The sequence below is a fragment of the Chiloscyllium punctatum genome, chromosome 11, assembly GCF_047496795.1.
Source record: "Chiloscyllium punctatum isolate Juve2018m chromosome 11, sChiPun1.3, whole genome shotgun sequence".
NCBI classification, from domain to species: domain Eukaryota; kingdom Metazoa; phylum Chordata; class Chondrichthyes; order Orectolobiformes; family Hemiscylliidae; genus Chiloscyllium; species Chiloscyllium punctatum.
Genome location: NC_092749.1, coordinates 34,492,605 through 34,519,565, shown reverse-complemented (window position 1 = coordinate 34,519,565; position 26,961 = coordinate 34,492,605). Strand labels below are relative to the sequence as shown.

The 26,961-nt window shown below is 42.7% G+C and overlaps 1 protein-coding gene across 1 annotated transcript in view; it reads left to right on the top strand.

Moving 5' to 3' along the window:
* Window positions 1-2,483: 2,483 nt before the first annotated feature.
* Window positions 2,484-26,961, top strand: part of msh2 (mutS homolog 2 (E. coli)) — a 91,078-nt gene continuing 66,600 nt past the window's right edge. The window contains exons 1-6 of the mRNA XM_072580607.1: window positions 2,484-3,162; window positions 4,923-5,077; window positions 6,813-7,091; window positions 10,932-11,078; window positions 12,935-13,084; window positions 15,278-15,411. Coding sequence (XP_072436708.1) covers window positions 2,949-3,162; window positions 4,923-5,077; window positions 6,813-7,091; window positions 10,932-11,078; window positions 12,935-13,084; window positions 15,278-15,411 — 1,079 coding nt within the window. The 5' untranslated portion in view covers window positions 2,484-2,948. The remainder of the gene's footprint in view (window positions 3,163-4,922; window positions 5,078-6,812; window positions 7,092-10,931; window positions 11,079-12,934; window positions 13,085-15,277; window positions 15,412-26,961) is intronic.

The following is a 26,961-nucleotide window of genomic DNA, read 5'->3' as shown; positions in this document are numbered from 1 at the left end:
TTGTTTTCAGACATTTCGTCACCATGCTAGGTAACATCATCAGTGAGCCTCTGGTGAAGTGACGGTGTTCTGTCCTGCATTCTATTTATGCGTGTTGGTCTGTTAAGGTGGGGTGATATCATTTCTGTTTCTTTTTCTCAGTGGTTGGTAAATGAGGTCCAAATCGATGTGTTTATTGATGGAGTTGAATACCAGGCCTCTAGGAATTCCTGTGCGTGTTTCTGTTTGGCATGCCCTAGGATGGATGTGTTGTCCCAGTCGAAGTGGTGTCCTTCTTCGTCTGTATGTAAGAATACTAGTGATATCTAGTTGTCGTTCTCCTCCTCTTTTGTGAAATTTGTGTCAGTAAGGATGTTGTTGATGATGTTGTAGGTTTCCTCTAATTTGGTCCATTTTGTGACGAAGTAATGGTCTCCTTTGACGTAACAGCCCGATTCACATCAATTAAAATCAGCCTGGCCAAAGAAACACTGACTGCACAACTAGACGAACCAAGGACACAAACAGCAGACAGCACCAACTTCACCAAGCAAGGACAACATCCTCAAGCTAGTAGACCTGTGCCTCACTACCCACTTCACCTTCAATGACAAAACCTACAAACAAATCAATGAACAAACATGGGATCACCAATATCAGGCTTCTTAGCGGAAGCAGTAATGCAGAGACTCAAACAAACAGCCCTCCTCATGATCAAATCCAAACTTTGGGTCAAATAGATGGATGACACTCTTGTCATCACAAAACGGATCAAATTAGAGGAAAACTGCAACATCATCAACAACATCCTTCCTGACATAAATTTCACAAAAGAGGAGAACAACTGACTCCACTTCCTAGATGTCACAGTGGAATGAACACGTAATATAGAACTGCAGACCAGCATCTACATGAAAGGAACACACACAAACCAGATACTCAACTACAGAAGCAATCATCCCAACACCCACAAACTGAGCTGCATCAGGACATTACTTAAGTGGGCCACACACACTGCAGCACCCAGGAACTACGAGCAGCAGAAGAAAAATACTTATACAGCATATTCAAGAACAATGGGTACCCAATAAACACAGTCCGCCGATTCTTAAACAACAAATCCAAACAAGTAGACACAACATGCCCAGAAACTCTAGCCACACTACCATACATCAAAGACATCTTGGATATGACAACCAGATTTCTCTGACCTCTTGGCATCAGTGTAGTCCATAAACCTACTAACACATTGAAACAGCTACTGATGAACCTACAGAACCCTATACCAATAATCAGCAAAACTAACGTCAGTTACAAAATACCCTGCAAGGACTGTAACAACAGCTACATTGGACAGACAGGCAGAAAACTAGCTATCAGGATACACGAATACCAACTAGCCACCAAAAGACATGACCCGGTATCACTAGTATCCATACGTACAGACAAAGGACACCACCTCGACTGGGACAACACATCCATCCTAGGACAGGCATCCTAAACAGAGACACACTCAGGATTTCCTAGAGGCCTGGCATTCAAACCAGAACTCCATCAATAAACACATTGATTTGGACCCCATTTACCAACCTCTGACAAAAAGAACCAGAAATGATATCACCCAAAGAAAGTGTGACAGACACCAGTGCTCCACCAGAGGCTCACTGATGATGTTACCTAGCATGGTGACGAAACGTCTGGAATCAAACCTTCCAGCTCAGCAAGCAAACTTATAATGTGCACATTATCCTGAGCTACAAATCTTCTCAAAAATCACAGACTTATAATCAATTTCTGGAGACTGCAGGTCCACTCTGGACTGTTGGCATCCTTAGATATGAAAGGCGGAACAGATCTCAGACTACTCAGGTAAACGACTCTTTGCTACCATTATGAAAATGGGTTCTTGGTAAAGCAACAGAAAGCAGTCAGACATCCAACAGTATCCAGCAAGAACTAGTATTTCCACAAGTGAAGGAAAGTGAAACATTTGGATGAAGCTTTTGCTCATAGTAGGTATTTTCAAAAAAAATGATTTTATTGACCATATTATATTACAGGTAAAGTCAACACATAGTGTATGAAAACAATAGATCATATGATAGTTGTCAGTGAGATAGAAATTATTTCTGTTCTGAAGGGTCAATGGACCCAACACATTAATGTGCTTTCCCTCTACAAATATTGCGGAAATTTTCCAGCAATTTGTTTTTGTAACTGATTTCCAACTTCCGGGTTTTTGTTTAGAAGTCAGTCCCCACTGCTAGAGCGCCACCATACGCCACGTGGGCATTGTTGCCACTTTGGCTCCGCCTCCTACTGATCCTTCCGCGCGGCGGCTCTTGACCCTTGGCCCGGCCCCATTCAAGCCCCGGCCCCATTCAAGCCCCGGCCCCATTCAAGCCCCACCCCCTCCGCCGTGGTACCGCCCCTTACTGGTCACGCCTCCCCGCTGGTTCCGTCCCCTCTTGGCTCTCCCGCGCGGCCTCTGTATTATCGTAACCCCGCCCCCACCTGTACTCCCGCGGCGCTACTATTCATCCGCAGCATCGCCTCTATCCAAGGTTCCGCTCGTCCCTGGCTGTGCCCTATCATTAACAGTCGTCCCTTTCCGGTTCTCCTGCGCTGCTGAACTGTCGCCCCGCCCTCACTCTCTCTGAGCCCGTCCCCGACCGGCTCCCGCGGGTCCACTGCCGGATTGTGACCCCGCCCCCTCTTGCTTCTCCCGCGCCGCCGAACCGTGACCCCGCCCCCTCTTGCTTCTCCCGCGCCGCCGAGCCGTGACCCCGCCCCCTCTCGGTTCTCCCGCGCCGCCGAGCTGTGACTCCGCCCCCTCTCGGTTCTCCCGCGCCGCGGAAACGTCGCCCCGCCCCCTCTTGGTTCTCTCGCGCCCCAACTGTTGGCCTGTTGTAACGGTCCCTCTTGTCCCGCGCTGTGGTGTTTGACCTGTGACCCCGGAGCTCGGCGAGATGGCGGTGCAACCTCGGGACAGGTTGTCCGGAGCGGACAGCGGGCAGGATGGTGGTGCCTTCGTTGCCTTTTACAAGTCTATGCCCGAGAAACCAGACACCACTTTTCGTGTCTTTGACCGTAATGACTACTACACGGTGCATGGGAAGGACGCGATGTTCGCCGCCAGGGAGGTGTTCAAAACCAACGGAGTGATCAAGACCCTGGGATCGGGTGGGTTCAGGGGCCGAGAGGGGGGTAAATAAAACCAGAGGTAAAAGGTCGGTCTGACGGTATACGGGGGCAGCTCATCTCTCAGATTCTCTTAATCTCGTTATTGGATTAAGTCGCTTTCGTTTCTCTTTATGTTTAACCGCGCTCTGTTTCTGTTAAGTCGTGTTTTTTTTAAATTGCTTCATTTGGAAAGATGCAAATCCAGAAAATCACCCTACATTTTTGTAATTAAACTCATGTGTGCCGTGTCCTCGGTCGCTACATTGAATCTGGAGGATAATAGCAACGCAAGCGAGCATGTAAATATTGTTAAATGTTGTGACTCAACCACTTTTTCATCAGTGGGTTCCAGACAATTCTCCATCAAATCTTAGATTGAAGATAATGGAAAATGCGTCCTCCTATACATGTGGGTGCATTAATTCGTAAAACATCATAGGAGATGATTTCAAAGGTGGCACTGATGATAATGCTTAGGGTGTATGATTATAACTTGTTAGTGATACTGTTAGAAAATTGAAATTTGCCTCTTCTGGGTTGTCTGATAGTGAGGAACAAAAAAAATTGATAATACCTAATTATATTTTGTCCGGTCCACTAGCTGTGATTTTCTTTTGTAAAGTTTAGATAAATTGTGGCAGCTGAGGTTTTTTCTTTGCAGCATATGTGCACACGTTGTTTGTCGAAGGTTACGTGAAGAATAGCCACTTGAATGAATGATTGGATTTTTGTGAAGGTTTGTAGCTCAGCTTGAGGTTTAGGGTGTAGATTTGCTCGCTGAGCTGTAGGTTTGATATCCAGACGTTTCATTACCTGCCTAGGTAACATCATCAGTGGCGACCTCCAAGTGATGCGAAGCTGTTGTCTCCTGCTTTCTATTTATATTTTTCTCCTGGATGGGGTTCCTGGGGTTTGTGGTGATGTCATTTCCTGTTCGTTTTCTGAGGGGTTGATAGATGGCATCTAGATCTGTGTGTTTGTTTATGGCGTTGTGGTTGGAGTGCCAGGCCTCTAGGAATTCTCTGGCATGTCTTTGCTTAGCCTGTCCCAGGATAGATGTGTTGTCCCAGTCGAAATGGTGTCTTTTTTTCGTCCGTCTGTAGAGCTACGAGGGAGAGAGGGTCGTGTCTTTTTGTGGCTAGCTGGTGTTCGTGTATCCTGGTGGCTAACTTTCTTCCTGTTTGTCCTACGTAGTGTTTCTGGCAGTCCTTGCATGGAATTTTGTAGACGATGTTGGTTTTGTCCATGTGATGTACTGGGTCTTTTCAGTTTGTTAGTTTTTGTTTGAGAGTGTTGGTGGGTTTGTGTGCTACTAGCAAAGACATGCCAGAGAATTCCTAGAGGCCTGGCACTCCAACCACAACGCCATAAACAAACACATAGATCTAGATACCATCTATCAACCCCTCAGAATGAGCTGCCAGTGGAAGTGGTGGAGGCTGGTACAATTGCAACATTTAAAAGGCACAGGAAATGCCATCACCACAAATTCCAAGAACCCCATCCAGGACAAACATATAAATAGAAAGCAAGAGACAACAGCTTTGCTTCACTTGGAGGTTGCCACTGATGATGTTACCTAGCCAGGTAATGAAACGTCTGGATATCAAACCTACAGCTCAGTGAGCAAACCTACACCCTGAATGATTGGATGTCTGTTGGTGGCTGTGGAATACGCTCAGCCAGAATCAGAAGGTGAAAATGAGAAGAAAAACATGAGAAATTTGTAATAATAATTGTTTTCCTCTTTTTTTTCCTAGGAAACAATAAGATTGAAAGTGTTGTGTTGAGTAAAATGAACTTTGAATCTGTGGTCAGGGATCTTCTGTTGGTCCGACAGTACCGTGTAGAAGTTTATAGGAACAAAGCTGTGAGTAAGTCCTCAAAGGAGAATGATTGGTACTTGGCCTGCAAGGTAAGTGTTGATAAACTAAAGTTGTTACATCCAGTTTAGTTATAGAGATGTGCAACATGGAAATAGACCCTTTGGTCCAACCCGTCCATGGCGACCAGATACTCCAATCCAATCTAGTACCATCTGTCGGCACCCAATCCATATCCCTCAAAACCCTCCTCATTCACTCGCCCATCCAAATACCTTTTAAATGTTGCAATTGTACCAGCCTCCACCACTTCCTCTGGTAGCTCATTCCGTACACAGACTACCCTCTATGTGAAAAAGTTGCCCTTTAGGTCTCTTTTGTATCTTTCCCCTCTCACCCGAAACCTATGCCCTCTAGTTCTGGACTCCCCAACCCCAGGGAAAAGACTTTGTCTATTTACCCTATCCATACCCCTCATAATTTTGTAAACCTCTTTCAGGTCACCCCTCAGCCTCCGCTCCAGGGAAAACAGCCCCAGCCTGTTCAGCCTCTCCCTATAGCTCAAATCCTCCAACCCTGGCAACATCCTTGTAAATCTTTTCTGAACCCTTTCAAGTTTCACAACATCTTTCTGATAGGAATGAGACCAGAATTTCACGCAATATTCCAACAGTGGCGTAACTAATGTCCTGTACAGTCGCAATATGACCTCCCAACCCCTGTACTCAACACTGACAAATAAATGAAAGCATACTAAACGTCTTCTTCATTGTCCTATCTACCTGCGACTCCACTTTCAAAGAGCTATGAACCTGCATTTCGTGGTCTGTTTGTTCAGCATCACTCACAAGGACCTTACCATTAAGTGTATAAGTCCTGCTAAGATTTGCTTTCCCAAAATGCAGCACCTCGCATTTATCTGAATTAAACTCCATCTGCCACTTCTCAGCCCATTGGCCCAGCTGGTCAAGATCCTGTTGTAATCTGAGATAACCCTCTTCGCTGTCCACGATACCTCCAATTTTGGTGTCATCTGCAAACTTACTAACTGTACTTCTTATGCTCGCATTCAAATGATTTATGTAAATGACAAAAAGTAGAGGTCCCAGCACCGATCCTTGTGGCAGTCCACTGGTCACAGGCCTCCAGTCTGAAAAACAATCCTCCACTACAACCCTGTGTTCTACCTTTGAGCCAGTCAAGAACATTTTTATGTTTTTTTAATGGAGGGTGTGGAAAAGAGAAATTGCCTTTAAGATGTCCTGCTTTTTCTTTCTACATGCCTGTTATGTGCAAGGGGTTGAAGGACCTTGCATGATATCAAATGTTTGCTGCAACACTTAGAATGTCTAAATCAGTATCGGGGATTCACAAAATAAATTCACTGGCTGTATTCTTGTAGAACACAAGGGCCTTTCAGAAACTGTATTCATTTTGGAGCACTTAAGATGGTTAATGGCTGCTTTAATTTTAAAAGCTATGCATGTAATAGGGCATCAGTGAAGAGGGAAAAAAATCTTTTAAAACATGGTGTAACAACACCGCATTTTCAAAGGAGAGACACGAGGCATTAGAGAAAGGATTGAGAGAATATGTTTAGGTAAATTTTGAGACAAATAATTTGATGAGAAAGATATTGATTCTCTTTAAGGCCTGCTATTGTAGCAGAAATGTGATGCACAGATATGTCCAATGGTTGTGAATCTACTGTTGCCTCAGAATCACCATTTGGGGAAGGTCTTGAGATATGTTAGTAATTTAAAAATCTCTAGAATTACTGTTGAGTAAAAAAAACTAATTGTTCCTCTTATTTTTCCCTCTGTACAGGCTTCTCCTGGTAACCTCACTCAGTTTGAAGAGATACTTTTTGGCAACAGCGATATGTCTGCTGCAGCTGCCGTAGTGGGAGTTAAACTGGGCATGGCAGATGGGCAGAGGTTAGTTGGTGTTGGCTACGTTGACTCCACACTGCGGAAGCTTGGTGTGTGTGAGTTCCCAGACAATGATCAGTTTTCCAATCTGGAGGCTCTGTTGGTGCAGATTGGGCCAAAGGAATGTGTATTATCAGGTGGCGAGACAGCAGGAGATGGCACTAAACTTCGACAGGTACATTTCTTCTGCTTTTGTATTCAATGTTCAGTGATGGTGACCAGGCATGTGAATTTAGTTTATTTTACGATACAGGGAGCTGATACTTACAGCATTGATATGTTGAGATTGAGGCTCCCTGTTGCTTCAGTTTGTGAATTTTCTGGAGATTTGATGAAGGATTAAGGACTCTACATTTAATGTTGTTTCTGGCGTGTTCACTACAGTGCACAAACAGCAGGTTGCAATTTGACTGGGAAGAGAAAGATGACAATCTCCAGAATTGGGCTTTTAAAAAAATTACCTGAAATTATATGGACCTGAACAGGACAGAGTCTCAAGAAGATATGGCCCAGAGCATGGGAAATCTGGTTTAGGATAAGATTGGGCCAGAGATGGGTGTTGGTTGCAGAGGAAGCCAAGAGGCAGAAAAGAACTGCTATTACACCACCTCTGGTGGGAGGCGTGTATTGGCAGTGTGATGGGTGTTTCATTGTAAATTCCCATAATAACTGCTTACATTATTCAGTTGTAACCTGTCATTATCAATTAGTTGTGTGGACAACTTTTAGTAGAATACAGATAATGCCCAAATTGCTAGCTAATATAATAGAAGTTGATTGACCTTTTTTAATTTGCTGTAAAATGAGCAGAATGTCCAGTTTTTGTTTTAATCTTCAATGTATTAAGAGCATCTGGAATCTCATTGAAGGTCTTGATAATTGTTTAACCTGACATATTACTCTCCCTTTGTCTCTTTTGCTCTTCCATTAACCCTTTTTTCTGAAGTCTCATGGTTGTGTATGGCTTTAGGAACATTATGGTTTTATTTATTTATTCAAGTGAATTTAATACATTGATTGCTTGTAGGCTATTTGGAGTCTGGTGTTGCAAAATCAACCTAACCTTTTTCTTCCTCAGTATGCCCTTAGTCATCTATTTTGTTGAGTCGAAACAGGTATGGTCTATTCATGTCCTTTCTGTCTGCAAAGAATAGGGTCTTGTGTGCTGATATGTAGCTTTCACAATGTGCAAATGCACCATAGTCTGGCTCAGACCATCTTAAATTGGTTTTCAACAAAATTCTTCATACACTTGGGATTATGTAACAATTGTTGGCCAATTGTCGTTCCTAATGTTGGAACAGTTTGGCTTTTGCAAACATAAACTAGTTGGATATGATCATACCTTTAATCATTGTGAACAGCTGCAGGGACACGTTTGATAGAATCCACCAGTCATTGGGACACAGGAACTATATACCTTGCATCACACCGGCACTGAAATTCATACACCACATTACCGGTTTATATGAAAGACGTAACATAATTTTGGCTTGACTTTAGCTTCCTGGTAATGGGCATTGCCACTCATGTTGCTGCATAGCAACAAAGTGAAACAACAAGCTTCAACTATTGCTCAAATCTTTGAGATATGTTACCTTCCAGGATAATCTGAGATAGACTGAGCATTTTCCAACAATAAAAGTATCCTAATCTTATTGCCAGCATCCATACACTTTCCAGTGGATATCAACTGACCACTGGCAAATCTTTGGCTTTTCCAAACCTACACTCCATCTACATTACCTTTGTAGATTACATCTTCAAACTTACCACACTTCAGAGTCAGGCACATTAAAAACAGACAAGCTAAATTGCGCCCCAACACTCTGCTGCTGAACTTGGGTGTTCATCCTCATTGCCTATTTCTAAAACGTTCAAGTACAACTGAAACTGGATGTATTTTCCTTAAAAAAAAAAGTCTGTAATTTGAAAAGAAAATATCTTTCGTTTGTTCAATTTGCACATCTTACCCACCGAATTTGAAAAGTTTAAACCTGCAAGATATGTTTTGCACTGGAGCAAATTTCAAGATTTGTTATCTATATTTGGTCAACCAATGTGTTTTGTCTGGGGGTTATCTTTCTTCAATATTAATATGAGCTTCAGCAGACTTCTGATGTTACAAGTTGCACAAGCAGTGGCCTACATTATAATCAGTAATCTGTACTGTTTGACAATTGATATTAAAGTGCAAAGTGACTAGCAAAGAGGCCTTTATCTGAAAAGTATTTAACTCTGTTTTCATTCTAAAGAGTTAATAGTTTACTAGGGAGACAAGCGTCTGAAATTTCTTCCCAAGAATTCTCTTTCTCTTACCGATTCCATGCTGTTACCTTTAACCAAGGTATCTTTGAGTAGAATGCTGCAAGTTAAGAATTAACAACTGTGTATTCTCTTGTCCTTAACATCTTTTCAGGCTTCACTTGATTCTTGGAGTATGCATTAAGTCATGGTCCAGTTCTTCTGACACCTGTAAGAGTGCTTCCAGTCCTCATCAACTTTCTGGCTGAGCTCTTTTTCTTTCTTATTCACTTGTGGGACATGGGTGTCTCTGGCTGGCCAGCATTTATTGCCCATCCCTAGCTGCCCTTGAACTGAATGGCTTACTAAGCCATTTCAGAGCGAGAGCTGAGATCAACCACATTGCAGTGGTTCTGGAGTCACATGTAGGCCAGAGAGATGAGGTTGGAATATTTCCTTCCTGAAGGCATTAGTGAACCGGATGAGTTTTTCTGACAATCGGCAATAGTTTCATGGTCATCAGAAAATTCTTAATTCTAGATTTGCTTTTTTATTTAATTGAATTCAAATTCTACCATCTGCTCTGGCAGGTTTTGGACCCTAGAACACTCGCTGATTTTCTGGATTAGTAGTCTAGTAATAATGCTACCCTTTGGTTCTCTCCTTTAGAATCCTTTTATAAAGGTTTATGCAGCAGCCTTTCTCCTTTAGCTCTTGCATCATTTCAGTCACATAAAGCAGGTTTTGTGATACTAATTTCTGTTCCTAATCCTAAAGAAACTGCACTTTTCACACTTGGTAGGAATATCTTGGACTGAATTTGCCAGCAACTTGTAGATGGCAAACAGGAGACTGAAGTCTATGCCTTTGGAGATAATTCCTAACAAAGACAGACACAGTCAACAAAATTCTTTACCTCTAATGTGCCAACTTAACCTTTGGCTGATGGAGGAAAAGAGAACCAGGTTCTCAAACCTAAAGTCATGGTTTACCAGGGAGCAGTGGTCCCCATGGCCATAAACGTTTTGGAGATGTCATCAGCCTTCTACAGGTATGTGAAAGCAGCAGAGAAATGCCACAGCAGTTCCATCTGGTGGCAAGGAAGTTAGTCAAACAGCAATGACCCCATCAAACCAATTCTGCAAGGCAGGATATGGTTGTACTTATCCCTGATACACAAAACAACTGCTTTCCTCTGTTGTGTTAAGAAGCTATTGGGCTAATAGCTAATTGGTTTTATGGTGTTTTGAAAGTGTCCATGAAGAGATTAAACATTCCTGTATACTCTTGGGAGATCCGGACCTTTGGTTGAAAACGGAGAAGAATAATTTGGGAAGCTATGGAACGTTGAGGCATTGATAGCAGTGAACACACGACCAAATAATTACTCTATCAAATTTGTCAAACACCAACTGCCCTATATGAGGCAGAGTTTGCAGATGGACTTGGCAGAGGTCTCAGAATCTTGTCTTAACATCACCTCTGAGCAACAGTGCTGTAATAGTGCAGCATTCCCTCAGTAATACATTTGATTGTCAGTCTTTTCATTGTGCTCAAGTCCTGAAGTAAGATTTGAGCCCAAAGCCTTCCAATTCAAGAAAAGAGAATGCTACCAAGACTTGCTTGAGTTACTTATTGCATATAAATAGCTATGCATGATAGTGTGATGAAAACCTTCTCCAGTAACCATACAATACACTTGATAAACATTCTGTTAGCTTTAACATGTCCAGCTAGACTGCAATTGTGTTTTTATTGATGTATAACACAGATTGTACAACGAGGAGGTGTCTTGATAACGGATAGAAAGAAAAGTGAGTTTACAAATAAGGATATTGTACAAGATCTAAACCGCCTGCTGAAAGGGAAGAAAGGAGAACAAGTGTCAAGTGCTGCTTTGCCAGAGATGGAAAAACAAGTGAGTGAAGCAGCTTTTGTGGATTGCACTAATGTTATTTTGAAAGTAAAATATTGAGGATGCTAAAAATCTGAAATAAAAACAAAACTTAAATATTATATTCCAATATTCCAGATGTGAGTATTCCTAGCATTTTCTGCTTTATTTGTTATGCTCTGTGTACTGCAACCTTTGCCTTCAGTTTAAACAGAGCATTTTTGTTTGTACTCATGTAAAATTTTCATACTTCAAGGATGCTGTCATGGAACTATTGATGGCAAAAGCTGTTAACTGTTTCTGACTTAGGTGCTGCCATAGCTTTCTGACCATGTTCAGCATTTTTTGTTTTTATTTTATTTCCAACATCTGCAGTATTCTGCTTTTAAAAAATATTGATTTAATTTTGATGCTAATCATAATAAGTTAGCGTTGGAAAATAAATAATTTTCACATAGCAAATAAATCTCTTACCATTACCACCTTTGATCATTTTTGCAACGTCTGTAGCTATTTGATTCCAAGCTGCTGCAGTTGCTGTCCTAAAAAGGACAGAATGAAGTGTGTCAAGTGAAATGTTGACTTTTTTCAGCCCTTTTGGAGGGGAATTCAATTCATAAGTTTTCCTGTCGTAATTTGAATAAGAGCAGCTCCTTGTAGGTCATGCATGTGAATCCACTTCCCACCATCTTGTACTACTGCTTGTAATACATCCATGCTAAAATCTATCTTTCCCTGACAGTTTATGCATTGAGAAGGTGTGATGCCAATGAAGTATTTATTTGATTTTGTAAACTTAGAAATGTTCAGAATTTTGTTTTCTGTAATCCTGTTTCCTGCTTCTTTCAGAACTGGAAATGGTACATGGTCTGAAGTGTCATCCTGCAATTTGGCCTCTTTCCTTTTAAAAGTTTAATGCAAAGTTGAGATGGCTTGTTGGGTCACTGGTCAAATATTCTCAATGGATCAGTTTAAATTTCAAATTCTAAATCCTGTGTGAATTATGTGAAACCAAATTTATCATCTGGGGAACATTTCATAATTCAACATCTAACATATTTAAAATGCATTAGCAGTATCTTGGGGATTAATAAATTGTGGAGCAGCTAGAACCTGCCACTTGAGCTTGGGATTCTTAACGCCTTATTAAAAAAATCTACTGCAAAGTAATCTTAGAGCTGAGGCTGAATATGTGACAGCAAGTTCACCAGTTTTGGGGATGTTAAATGAAGAAGTGTACTAGCTGATGAAATGGATTGCAGGTAGTTCTGCTATAGTGCGACAGTTGCATTCCTTTGCAACCTCGTGGTTTGGAAAACTGGACTATGGAAGCATGTGACAGAAGGTTGCTATAGAAAATCACTATACTCATTCAATAGAAAGTTAATTTATCCAAACTTTGTCCACAATTTGTCAATCACGTTACAGCCATTTCGCGATGATGAAACACATGTTATACCAGAAAGAACTGTATTTAGGACTCTTGAACCTGGGTTCTGCCAAGTTTTACTGATAGTGCGCCTCATAATAGCAAGAGAACTCTGTTTCAAGTAAACAGAAGTTTGAACTGTGTAGGTTTTTCGTGAGCTTGGAGATTATCTTCTGTCATCTCACTTCTTCAGATCTCCTAAAAAAGGAAAAGCAATTGATTAGCATTGACTTAGTCCTATTTTCTGCATGCAATTTGTAGCAAAGTGGTGAAATAGGCTGCTTTTGATTCTCCATCTAAGCTGCATAATCATGCACTCAAATCGTTAATACAAAAATTAGAGGATGCATTGGTTGCATTCAAAGCACCTTTGCAAATGCTGGATTCCTGTAAGAACATATGTTGTATATAGTTGATATGGCTAATGTCGATTTTCTTTCAATTCCAAAAGGTCGCCATGTCTTCTGTTTCTGCTGTGATCAAATATTTGGAGCTTTTGTCTGATAAAACTAACTTTGGCCAATATGAGTTGATTACATTTGACCTGAGCCAGTATATGAGGCTGGATAATGCTGCAGTCAGTGCGCTTAATCTTTTTCAGGTGAGTAGTTTGGGTTTGACTCTGAACCTGTCAGTTTGAAGACAGATGTTTTTATGTAGCAGGCAGAGAGGACATTCTAGCACATTAACCCATAAGTGCTGTGAAGCATGTCACATAGTTAGAAGTGCTCAGTATTTCAGACCATGTTGTGTTATAGTAGTTAAAAAGGAGCTTTTGTAATGGGCTAAGTGTGCAAATTGTGATGAATTAACATACAATAATGTATTAGAAGTTATTCGGGCTAGATAATGCCAGGTTTGTGTAGCCAGATAATAAATATTACAGAAATAATTATCAGTATAATGCCCTAGATCATGTACTTTAGGTTCTTTGAGCTTTGTAAATTTATTTGCGCTAACCATTAATTAGGCAAGAAGGACTGTTATTGGCACATGGTTCATAACGAGGTAAATATGTACACAAAGTTGAATATTAAATTAAAATGCTCCTACATATTGCAACAGACTGAAGCAAAGTTGGTATACATTGTTGTAAGGGAGAGTTAAACAGATCCTGTTCATTCCCCAAGATATATGCTTGTCTTCTTTCTTGTGTCTTCCTCAATGTACTTCCAATGGATGAATAGAGGCAGCATGGTGGCTCGATGGTTAGCACTGCTGTCTCACGGTGCCAGGGACCCAGATTTGGGTGTGTGGACTTGTTGGGCCGAAGGGCCTGTTTCCACACTGCAAGTAATCTAATCTAATCCATCCTTGGGCAACTGCCTGTGTGGAGTTTGCACATGATCCGGTTTCCTCCCATATTCTGAATATGTGCAGATTAAGTGTATTGGCCATGCTAAATTGCCCCATAATGTCCAGAGAAATGTGGGTTAAATATGGGAAATGCAGGTTTGAAGGGATAGGGTGATGGTAGTTCTTGAAGGGATGCTCTCTGGAGGACTGGAGTGGGCTCAATGAGCCAAATGGCCTGCTTCCATGCAGTAAGGAGTCTGTGGAGTTTCCTGATGAAGGGCTGTGGCCTGAAACGTCAATTTTCCTGCTCCTCGGATGTTGCCTGACCTGCTGTGCTTTTCCAGGAACACACTCCCAGACTCTCGTGAAGTAAATCCTTAGCGAAAAACATAAACCCAAGGTCACTTATTCCACCCAAGCGCACTGCATTTGCCATACATCATAATCAAATGATTTTCTCCTTATCCTTGAGTTTTTCCAGCCCCTCTTTAAAAGTGGAACAAAAAAGAAGGGAAAAGCACTCTCAACTCTATCCTGAAAGAATTTTGTAATGGTTATTATATTTATTTATTCCAGTCATGTAGCTAGAATATCCTACCACTGGTAGGTTCTCCATCTTCTGGCTTGGCTGTGATACAGTGCAGCAAATGTTGGACTTCAAATTGAGTTTAAACTTTCTCATTTTCACTTTAGCTTTATGCTGTATCTTGAGTCATAAGTCAGTACTAAAAATTTTTTTACTGTGACACTAAAACGGTTTAAAATGAATAGTTATTTTGTTGTCATAAAATATAGCCGACCTCTTTGGGCATATTTTCCTGTAGCTGATTAATTTATAGAGCTAATTTATGAAATGTTGGGCCTTAAAAGATTCCTCACTTTTGTTAACGAGTCTAGGTAAATGGCCCGAGTGCAAGATCAGTGAGAAGCAAAGAGACTTAGGTTAATATTGACACAACTGAAATTTGAATACAATTTATTTGTCAATATTAATTTTAAGAAATGAGTCATACTGTCAGTGACACTCCGGATGTTCACAACCCTTAAATTCTGGAACTATTTATCAACAGTTTGGAGTTATCCATAACAAGATGGTTATTTTGTTGTCATTGATATCCATAAAGTTTAGCCTACCTCTTTGGGCATATTTTCCTGATTAATTCATAGAGCTGATTTGTGAAATGTTGGACCTTAAAAGATTCCTCACTTTTGTTAATGAGTCTAGGTAAATGGCCCAAGTGCAAGATCAGTGAGAAGCAATCAGTGACACCAGAACCAAATAGTTTGGTGATTGTTATGTATTTCATTCATTTCTGACTTCTCATAATTCGTAAGGAATTTTATGGCAATTGTTTATTATATCTACTAACCCAAGCTATTCAATAGATCTCCATTAAAAGAATATTCTTTAGTTGTTATAAATGTAATATATTGGTGAGTAAGTGCTACAAAATAAAATGAGTATGATGGATATGACTTAAAGTACTCTTTGTTTTAGGGTGCATCAGAAGATCCCAGTAATACACAGTCATTGGCTGGTTTACTGAACAAATGTAAGACCCCTCAGGGACAGCGTCTCGTCAATCAGTGGATCAAACAACCACTGATGGACAAGAATAGGATTGAGGAGAGGTAAGCCATTTTATTTGAAAGAAAATGTCTCCAGTTCTACAAGTTGCAACTGTTCTATAATGCGTTGCCCAAATGAGCATTTTTTTTTGCCACAGCCCAGTGGTGAATCTCATTTGACAGTGATATAAGGGAGTTGGGCATCACTATTGAGCTTGTTCCTCTTGGCTGCCAATATTAGTGCCTTTTGCCAAGGTGGTCACTGACAAAGGATGAGAAGCAGGAAGCTAGGCTGATTTTCCTGTCCACTTATGCAATGAGTCCAAGTACATTGATCTTTATTAACATCACTGGACAGTTGAAGAAGCCTGCTTTTACTAGAGTCCCTTCAAGCTATCGTTTTCCCATTCCAAAATAGCTCAAGAGCCTGCATATCAAGAATTGGCCTCCCCAGTTACCAATGATCGTACCACCTACCAAAGAGATTGTCTTCCTGTGATCTTTGTATGCGAGCTATCTGCTGTCATCATTGTGCCACAAGATCTCTCCTAATACTTGCTTGCGACTTTCATGGTTGTTTACTTCACTCATATGTTGGTTACCTCTAGATTTAACAATTCCAATGGTTTCCTGGTTAGTATCCCACATTCAACCCTCTAACTCTTAAGATGATCGAGCCTCTCCTGCTTTTGTACCTACTCTTGCTATGACCTGTTCATCTATCTCCTCTGCTAACTCATTTGCATTGCTCCTAGTCGAGCAAATCTTGATTTTCAAAGTTCTCATTTTTCTTTTTAAATCCATCCATGTCACCTCCTCTTGCAGTTCTGTAAATCTCCTCCAACCCCACAATCCTCTGGAGTCTGTGCTTCTCTAATTCTGGCCTCTTGAGCATCCCTGATTTGAATTATTCTGGCATTGGTGGCTGGATCGTTAGTGGCTTGAGTCTCAAGCTCTGGAAAAACCTCCACATAGCCTGGATGAATTGAACCAAATGGTATGTCTCCACGCTGAATCATTCAATGATTCTTAATAAACCGAACTACCAAATTTACTAAATGCCCAATTCAGAGGCTGGCTGTTTTTATTAGACTGCCAACAAACCACCCCGTGTCTCTAAATTAATGAAGTAGAAACACTGTACATCAGGCATAACAAAGGGATGGGCAAGGAGGGGAATAAATTAAAATTTAGTTGAAGGGAGAAATAAGACATTCCATCCCCTGCGAACCTGGATATTTTCTGGCAGCAAATTTAGAGGTGATATTACATGCCTGGAGTAAATGGGACCTGAACCCAGGCCTCCTGGCTCAGAGGTGGTAAGCTACCAATGCATCACAAGAGCCCCTTCGAGTTGAACCTGGTCTTCTGCATTTCAAGCAAGGGTGCTAACCATTATACGAATGAGCAAAGGATCTTTAAATGCTTGCACTAACGCTCTCAGCTGAATTATTTTGGCAGATAGAACCCACTTGCAATACAGATTTCATGAGTGTCACCTGCTTTGTGAAATCTGGAGCTTAATTCTAACACTGACATGTAACACCACCTACCCTCCCTTGACACTAGAGATGGCAGAGTATTGAGAGATTCAGTTGACGATACCCAGACTAATCCAGTTCCATTTACACCCTGAACTTTAATCGATGGTTTGGTGTACATCTACTGCATGAGTGGTTTATCTGTAAAAATAAATTACAGACTTATAAGTAAGAACTTATCTAATTCTGCTTGTCTCCCCCCACCTTCTCAGTTTGCTTAGACCACTTGAAAGGGTGCAACTACTGCCTAACGTGGAGGATTATTAATTTAGCACAGATTGGGGATTGTTTTTTTTTTCTGATTCTGTTTTCCAGCAACTGGTCCAGTTTCCTATTTGGATCACATACTGATCTGCCCTTGCTATTTGTGTGTCTGTTCCTGTTTTCTCCATGTATTGTTGTTTTTCCAAAGAGGAAGTTACAATAATTCTTTTAAAACACTTCAGAAGGAAACAAATAAGCAGTCATGTGAAGATTTGGAGAAGCTCTGACAGTTTTGTTTCTCTTGGTGGAGAGGTTCTATGTGATTGTTAGTATGATTGGTATCAACTTTTATCTCTATTTTGACTGGAAAGCATTTCTGAGTTAATTAATCAGCACCAAGAAGGTTCTTGTAATCATTATATAGAAGGCACATTGCGTTAGGGCTGTATGAGTCTAACTTAAATAGGCACTCCCATTCAAACCAGTTCAGACAGGTTTCAGGTGCTGCAATTTGAGTGAAGGGTTGGGCAGTTTCGGTGGGTTTGTAGTGGGATAACAATTAGTTGGTGAGCAAATAGTTCTTAAATTTTCCTTTGCAGTCTTATCCAAGTACTCTGTGTTCTTCTAAACACTGGGATCTAACAGTGTTGATATTTTGGAAACAACCTAACTCTGAAGGAGCCTAACCATTGCAGCCAAGATCTATTTTTGACTTCTGTATATGAAAACCAGTAACTGCTAAGATTTGGCCACTTCCTTTTAAAATTGTGGCCTTACATTGGCTGTAGTAAGGAAACTGAGTTTGGCTGTTTGTTAGCACTGAGCCTGACTTTTTTTTATAAAGCAACACCCACTTAGGTTGGCTTAGCATTTTCATGTTACTGAAGTATCCCATGCTTTATAGAAGCACAATCGGACAAAAACTGAGCAAAAGAAGTGGTCTTCAGAATGTGTCTGAAAGCTTGATCGTGTTACATCTTAAAGGAGACGAGAGGTTGAATAGAAAATTTCAAGAGTATGAGACCTAAATAGCTGAAAGCTTGGCAGCAACTGTTGGGGCAATCAAATGAAGACATGTAGTGGAGGTCAAAAATGGAGAAATGCAGAGATCTGAAGAACATGACTGAATGATGTTGGAGGTAGGGAAGTCGATGTCATGAGGAAATCTGACCGTGAGGGTGAGTACTTTAAAATGAAGGGGTTTCAGATGAGATGAAGTTGGAGAATGGAAGATGAAATACTTAAAGCAAATAGGTGTGCTTCATGTGATAGAACATAGAACATTACAGCTCAGTATAAGCCCTTCGGCCTTCGATCGTGCTGACCTGTGAAATCAATCTGAAGCCTCCCTAACCTACACTATTCCATTCTCGTCCATATGCCCATCCAATGACCATTTAAATGCCCTTAAAATTGGCAACTCTACTACTGAGTAAAGAAGCTACCTCTGATGTCTGTCCTGTATCTGTCACCCCTTAATTTAAAGCTATGTCCCCTTATGCTAGCCATCACCATCCGAGGAAAAAGGCTTCACTATCTAACCCTCAGATTATCTTATGTCTCAATTAAGTCACCTCTTGACATCCTCTCTAACAAAAACAGCCTCAAGTCCCTCAGCCTTTCCTCGTAAGACATGCCGTCCATACCAGGCAATATCCTAGTAAATCTCCTCTGAACCCTTTCAAAAACTTCAACATTCTTCCTGTAATGCGGTGACCAGAACTGTATGCAATACTCCAAATGTGGCCGACCAGAGTTTTATACAGCTGCAGCATGGTCTCTTGGTTCTGAAACTCAATCCCTCTACTGAGAAAAGCTAACACACACCGTATGCCTTCTTAACAACCCTATCAACCTGGGTGGCCACTTTCAAGGATCTATGTACCTGGACAGTGAAATCTCTCTGGTGATCTGCACTACCAAGAATCTTACCGTTGGCCCAGTACTCTCTATTCCTGTTGTTCCTTCCAAAGTGAATCACCTCACTCTTTTCTGTATTAACCTCCATTTGCCACCTCTCAGCCCAGCTCTGCAGCTTATCTATGTCTCTCTGTAACCTGCAACATCCTTTGTCACTATCCACAATTCTACTAACCTTAGTGTCATCTGCAAATTTACTGAGCCATCCTTCTATGTCCTCATCCAGGTCATTTTATAAAAAGTGGCAAACAACAGTAGACCCAAAACAGATCCTTGCGTTATCCCACTAGTTACTGAACTACAGGATGAATATTTCCCATCAACGACCACCCTCTGTCATCTTTCAGCTGGTCAATTTCTGATCCAAAATGCTAAATCACCTTCAATCCCTTGCCTCCGTGATTTGTGCAATAGCCTATAATGGGGAACCCTATCAGATGTCTTGCTGAAATCCATATACACCACATCAGTCGCTTTACCCTCACCCACCTGTTTGGTCACCTTCTGAAAGAACTCAGTAAGGTTTGTGAGGCACGACTTACCCTTCACAAAACTCTGTTGACAATCCCTAACCAATTTATTCCTCTCGAGATGATTATAAATCCTGTCTCTTGTAACTCTTTCCCACACTTTACCCACAACCAAAGTAACACTCACTGGTCTATAATTTCCAGGGAACAACATTTGTTATCCTCTTGTCTTCTGGCACTATGCCTATAGACAATGATGACATAAAGATCAAAGCTGAAAAATGTGTTGCTGGAAAAGTGCAGCAGGTCAGCATAAGCCCTTCTTCAGGAAACGTCGATTCTCCTGCTCCTTTGATGCTGCCTGACCTCCTGCGATTTTCCAGCAACAATTTTTTCAGCTCTGATCTCCAGCATCTGCAGTCCTCACTTTCTCCTAAAGATCAAAGCCAAAGGCTTTGCTGAGAATTGTAGGATAAATCTCATCCAGCCCGGGGGTCATCTATTTTTATACTTTTCAGAATTGCAGACACAACCTCCTTATGCACTTTAATCCCATCTAGTCTAGTAGCCTGTAACTCAGTATTCTCCTTGACCACATTGATCTTTTCAAGTGTGAATACTGACGAAAAGTATTCATTTAGCACATTGCCAATCTCCTCTGACTCCACGCACAACTTCCCACTACTATGCTTGATTGGCCCTAATCTTGCTCTAGCCGTTGTTTTATTCCTGATATACCTATAGAAAGCCTTAGGGTTTTCCTTTATCTTATCCGCCAATGACTTCTCATGTCCCCTCCTGGCTCCTCTTAGCTCTCTCTTTAGGTCTTTTCTGGCTAACTTGTAACTCTCAAGCACCTTAAGTGAGCCATCACGTCTCATCCTAACATAAGCCACCTTTTTCCTCTTGACAAGAGATTCATTTTCCTTAGCTCCCGCGCTCAACAACCTCCTCCCTGCCGAACCAGTACATCCTTATCAAGGATCCACAGTAGATGGTCCTTGAATAAGCTCCACATTTCAATTGTGCCCATCCTATGCATCCTAAATCTTGCCTAATTGCATCTTTCCCCCAGCTATAACTCTTGCCTTGCTCTATATACCTATACCTATTCCTTTCCATTCGTAAAGTAAACTTAACCGATTTGTGGTCACGATCGCCAAAGTGCTCACCTAACTCCAAATCTAACACCTGGCCGGGTTCGTTACCCAGCATCCTAAACCTAATGTGGCCTCTCCCCTTGTTGGTCTGTCTACATACAGTGTCAGGAAACACTCCTACGCACATTAGACAAAAACTGACCCATCTAAAGTAATCAAACTATAGTATTCCCAATCAATATTTGGAAAGTTCAAGTCCCCCATGACAACTACCCTGCACTTTCGCTCCTTTTGAGGATTATCTTTGCTATCTGATTCTCTGATCTCTTGGAGGCCTACAGAAAACTCCCGACCGGTAACCTCTCCTTTCCTGTTCCTAATCTCAGCCCATGTTACCTCCATGGATGAGTCCTCAACCGTAATACAGTCCTTGACCAACAGTGCTGTATCACCCCCTGGTTTACCATTTTCTCTGTACTTACTGAAATACCTAAATCCTGAAACCTGGAATAACCATTCCTTTCCCTGCTCTCTACCCACAATGAGTCTCAAAATTCAAGTTTACAGAAAACCAAAAAATAAACAACATCCTTAGAAATAGCCACGACACAGAAATCCCAGGTACTAACTCATGCTGCAAGTTCACCCACCTTATTCCGGAAGCTCTTGGCATTGAAGTAAACATGTTTCAAACCAAGTAGACACAATTCAAACCGGCAATGTTTGACTCGTCATCACAACTTAGTTCCTGCCTTTCTCATCATCACTGTTAATGATGTGCGTGTGACTGCTAGTACTTCACTCAATTGCACAGCTTCAAAAAGTTCTACCTAGATGCAACCCTGAGTGGTCAGAACTACAAATACTCTATTTAGTGAACTAAATACCTGACCTTCATTTTACCATTTTATCTTGAACCTGTTAATTCTTGTATTTTAGCAAGAATGGTTTATCTTTCTGTCCATCATATCTTTCGAAAGGCCATGAGATGTCCTTTAGACATTTGTTGCTTCTTTTATTGTCAATTTTACCCTCACTTAGCCTTATAGGCAGAAGCTAATTTTCATACCCTCTTGTGCCATTCTGATTCATATTGATAACTTGGCATTGACCAGAAGTTAAGTTCCTTCACCCCTATGCAGGAAGGCCAGGAATCATCCTACCTTTAGGTAGAATCTGAAATAATCACAAGATCTGGATTTTACTTTGTGGTTCAGGCAAATTAGATCTTTAGGTGTGGAAGCTTTTCTCATATTCCATGGTTAACATGGTTAAACAGTAACAATTTTTGAGCTTCAGGGCTGCTGTTAATTCATAATTTCAACAACTGGCCATGTAGATGCAACGCTAATTTTGGCACACCCCATTGCAAATTGTATTCCATTTGTGTTTTTGCCACTACTGATCAATAGGCAGCCATTTTGTGTTGGCCTCCTGGCATGCCTTCTCTCTTCCACCTGCATCCTCCCCACGCCGTAATGACTATCACTTCAATCTTTCCCCAGGTTTTATGTTTCAAGGTGCCCTACTTACCCAAAGGTTTCATGAGGAAAGGACTTAGTATCTTTTTACTAAGGATGTTGTTTATTTTCTGGTTTTCTGTAAACTTGAATTTTGAGATTCATTCCATCCAGACCTGTTTTTGATTTGCAATTATAAGTCAAAGTGTGACACTGGGAAAACACAGCAGGTCAGGCAGCATCTGAGGAACAGGACAGTCGACGTTTCGGGCATAAGCCCTTCATCAGGAATGTTGGGGTTGAGGGCCCAAGAGAGCTGAGAGATAAATGGTGGGGGGTAGCTTGTAGGTGGATGCGGGTGGGGGGTGATGGTGATAGGGTAGAGTGAGCAGGTGGGAATGAAGATGGACAGGTGGGAGAAGTTCTAGAGGGTGGTGCCGAATTGGAGGGTTGGATCTGGGATAACTTGGGGGAGAGGTGTTTAGGAAACTGGTGAAATCAACATTGATGCTGTGTGGTTGGAGGGTCCCCAGATGGAAGTGAGGCGTTCTTCCTCTAAGCGTTGAGTGGCTAGGATTTGGCAGTGGCGGAGGCCCTGGACTTGCATGTCCTAAGTGGAGTGAGAGGAGGAGTTGAGGTGGTTGGCCACAGGGTGCTGGGGTTCTTTGGATTGTGTGTCCTGGGTATGTCCTCTGAAACATCATGGTCCCCACCTGCATCCACCTAACTCTTTCCTCATGACCAATACCCCCAGCCCCACCCCTGTCCTATTTATCTCTCAGCCCCCCCTCCAAAAAAAAAAATTCCTGATAAAGGGCTTATGCCAGAAACATTGAGTCTGCTGCTCCTTGGATTCTGCCTGACCATCTGTGTTTTTCTAGCTCACATATTTTGACTCTGTTCTCCAGCATCTGCAGTCCTTACTTTCTCCTTGTCATTGTAAGGGCCTGCATGTGTTGGAACAGTCTCATTTAGCTGTATTTTCCTAGTATAGGTTCAAGAGAACATATTCAAATTTTGTGAAACTTTCCTTTTGCAAGTGGTTTTTACGTTTTGTGAAGTTGTTTGCATCTTATTTGTTTGGGGGCGGTAGGAGGATGTGAGGCCAGGTGAACCTCCAAAAATGGACCCCAAGATTAGGTATCTCTCATTTTTTAGTGAGGTTCAGAGATATTTGTTAGCATTTTGAAATGCATATTGGTTTTTGATGTTACTTGTTGAATGAGGGTTTTCACTTTTTCACAGTGGAGGGAGGTCCTTATCAGAAGTCTGAGAGGCCAGGCTTTGGGCAGCAGCTTACAATAAAGAGGCTATTTGTCAACCTTGTAGGTTGCTGGCCTGTTTGGCATGTTGGTGAGGTGGGTCGGCAGCAGAGCCAGAGCTGCAGTGTCATTGAAGCTGTTCATAGAGCAGGTTTCCTTGAGGACTAGAACACCTCGTAAAGACCTTGCAGAAGCCTTGTATCTGTGTTTGAGACCCCAACTTGAAGATGATGATTTCGCTTTTTTGAAGCAATTTCTTTTTATCCTTTTTATACGTCAAAATGGCACTAGATTGTGATGACAAAACATTTTCCACTGCATCTTCAAGATAGGTGTAATAATAAATTATTCATCACTTATAAATAAATAATTTGTCATTATTTTCTTGAAGATGATTAAAGAAACGTAACGTGACAATAGTTATCTTGTAAATGGTTTCTCTCCTAGTCAGCTCGTAACATAATGACGCAGATGCTGCATGCAATATGATTTAATTTGTTTTCTCCCCTGCATTCTCTCTTAATATTAGATGATATAAGCACAAACATGACTACTTTTATGACCTTTTTGCCATAATATTATTTTGCTACGTGCATCCATTTTTGGAATAATCTGTATGAGGACCAAGCTTATGCCTTGTGTTAAGTAGGACAATATAATAAGAGCCCCCTTGAATGCAAGTTTCACTTCTTGCATGGTGGAACATTAGCCTTTAGGTACGGGATCACTAGTTTAGTGATATTACCACTACACCACCACAACCTTGACCACGGTATCCTTAGTCTGTTTGCATATGTTATGTCACATCTCTAGAACAGGTAGGACGAGCTCAGACGTCTAGCTGAGAGTTGGATACTGTGCCATAAGGGCCCTTATGATATACAATTGGTTTGGCTTAAAATATAATATCAAAAGACAAAGGGTCACTAGTGACTGAAATGTTTATAGGCTCTTCTTCAACTTTTATGATAAGGATACAAGCAACTTTTAAAATTGTATGCAGGAACATACTTTTAAAGCTAGTTGTAATCCAATGAAAATAATGCTTAACTAGACAATGTTACATACAGTATTTCAATTCCATCTCAAACATCAAAAACTGTAAGTACAACAAACTTTTATCCACCCACCTCCATAACCAGCGCTACTCAAACATTCCAGAAGATTCCCCTGGCCTCGGAAACGCCATTAGCCATGCGGCTGACGCAGTTACCACCCCCACGCTGAGTGATGATGTCACTTCCGCCCACATCATGGCCACTCCCACAGCCACTTCTGTCCCTCACATCATCGCTGATGCCACATGCTCAGTGACTCCCGCCACCCCTACTGCCATGATCACCTCCACTTCCGCCTCCACCAGCGCCACTCACCTGCATTCTGCTGACACGCCCCCCACAGACCCCACTGTCACTATCCCCACACCCCAGAACCCCGAGGGCAACATTACCCCTGCTCATGCCTCCACCCCCATTCCCCCCCACCATCACACCCTCTCCAGGTACTGGCTCCGACCCCACTCCCAGCTCCACACCCACACCAGATCCCAGCTCCCGGCCCTGCCGAGTTTTCACCATCCCTCCAGACCTCCCACTCACTGAGGACGAATGATCAGTCCTCAGCAAAGGACTCACCTTCATCCCCCTCCGTCCACGCATCAATGAATTTAATACACGACGTGACATCGAACAATTCTTCCGTCGCCTCCGCCTCCGAGCTTACTTTCAAAATCAGGACTCCCGCCCACCTTCCGAGGACCCCTTCGCCCACCTCCAACACACTGTATCCACCTGGACACCCCGCGCTGCCTATTACCTGCCCTTGACCTCTTCATTTCCAACTGCCGCCGGGACATTAACCGCCTCAACCTGTCGTCCCCCCCTCCCCCACTCCAACCTCTCACCCTCACAACGCGCAGCCCTCCAATCCCTCTGCTCCAATCCCAACCTCACCATTAAGCCAGCGGATAAAGGGGGCGCAGTGGTAGTCTGGCGCACTGACCTCTACACCGCTGAAGCCAAACGCCAACTCGAGGACACCTCTTCCTACTGCTCCCTCAACCATGACCCCACCCCCCATCACCAAACCATCATCTCCCAGACCATACAGAACCTCATCACCTCAGGAGATCTCCCACCCACAGCTTCCAACCTCATAGTCCGGGAACCCCGCACTGCCCGGTTCTACCTCCTTCCCAAGATCCACAAGCCTGACCACCCTGGCCGACCCATTGTCTCAGCATGCTCCTGCCCCACTGAACTCATCTCTACCTATCTTGACACTGTCCTATCCCCCCTAGTCCAGGAACTCCCCACATACGTTCGAGACACCACCCACGCCCTCCACCTCCTCCAAGACTTCCGTTTCCCCGGCCCCCAATGCCTTATCTTCACCATGGATATCCAATCCCTCTACAACTCCATTCGCCATGACCAGGGCCTTCAAGCCCTCCGTTTTTTCCTCTCCAGACGTCCCCAACAGTACCCTTCCACTGACACTCTCATTCGTTTGGCCGAACTGGTCCTCACCCTCAACAATTTCTCCTTTGAATCCTCCCACTTCCTCCAGACCAAAGACGTAGCCATGGGCACACGTATGGGCCCCAGCTATGCCTGTCTCTTTGTTGGCTATGTAGAACAGTTGATCTTCCGTAATTACACCGGCACCACTCCCCACCTCTTCCTCCGCTACATTGATGACTGCATTGGCGCCACCTCGTGCTCCCGCGAGGAGGTTGAGCAATTCATCAACTTCACCAACACATTCTACCCTGACCTTAAATATACCTGGACTATCTCTGACACCTCGCTCCCCTTCCTGGACCTCTCCATCTCCATTAGTGACGACCGACTTGACATTGACATTTTTTACGAACCCACTGACTCCCATAGCTACCTGGATTACACCTCTTCCCACCCTATCTCTTGCAAAAATGCAATTCCCAATTTCTCCGCCTCCGCCGTATCTGCTCCCAGGAGGACCAGTTCCACCATAGAACACACCAGATGGCCTCCTTCTTCAGAGACCGCAATTTCCCTTCCCACGTGGTTTAAGATGCCTTCCAACGCATCTCGTCCACATCCCGCACCTCCGCCCTCAGACCCCACCCCTCCAACCGTAACAAGGACAGAACGCCCCTGGTGCTCACCTTCCACCCTACAAACCTTCGCATCAACTAAATCATCCACCGACATTTCCGCCGCCTCCAAAAAGACCCCACCACCAGGGATATATTTCCCTCCCCACCCCTTTCCGCCTTCCGCAAAGACCGTTCCCTCCGTGACTACCTGGTCAGGTCCACACCCCCCTACAACTCACCCTCCCATTCTGGCACTTTCCCCTGCCACCGCAGGAACTGTAAAACCTGTGCCCACACCTCCTCCCTCACCTCTATCCAAGGCCCTAAAGGAGCCTTCCACATCCATCAAAGTTTCACCTGCACATCCACCAATATCATTTATTGTATCCGTTGCTCCCGATGTGGTCTCCTCTACATTGGGGAGACTGGGCGCCTCCTAGCAGAGCGCTTTAGGGAACATCTCCGAGACACCCACACCAATCAACCAAACCGCCCCGTGGCCCAACATTTCAACTCCCCCTCCCACTCTGCCGAGGACATGGAGGTCCTGGGCCTCCTTCACCGCCGCTCCCTCACC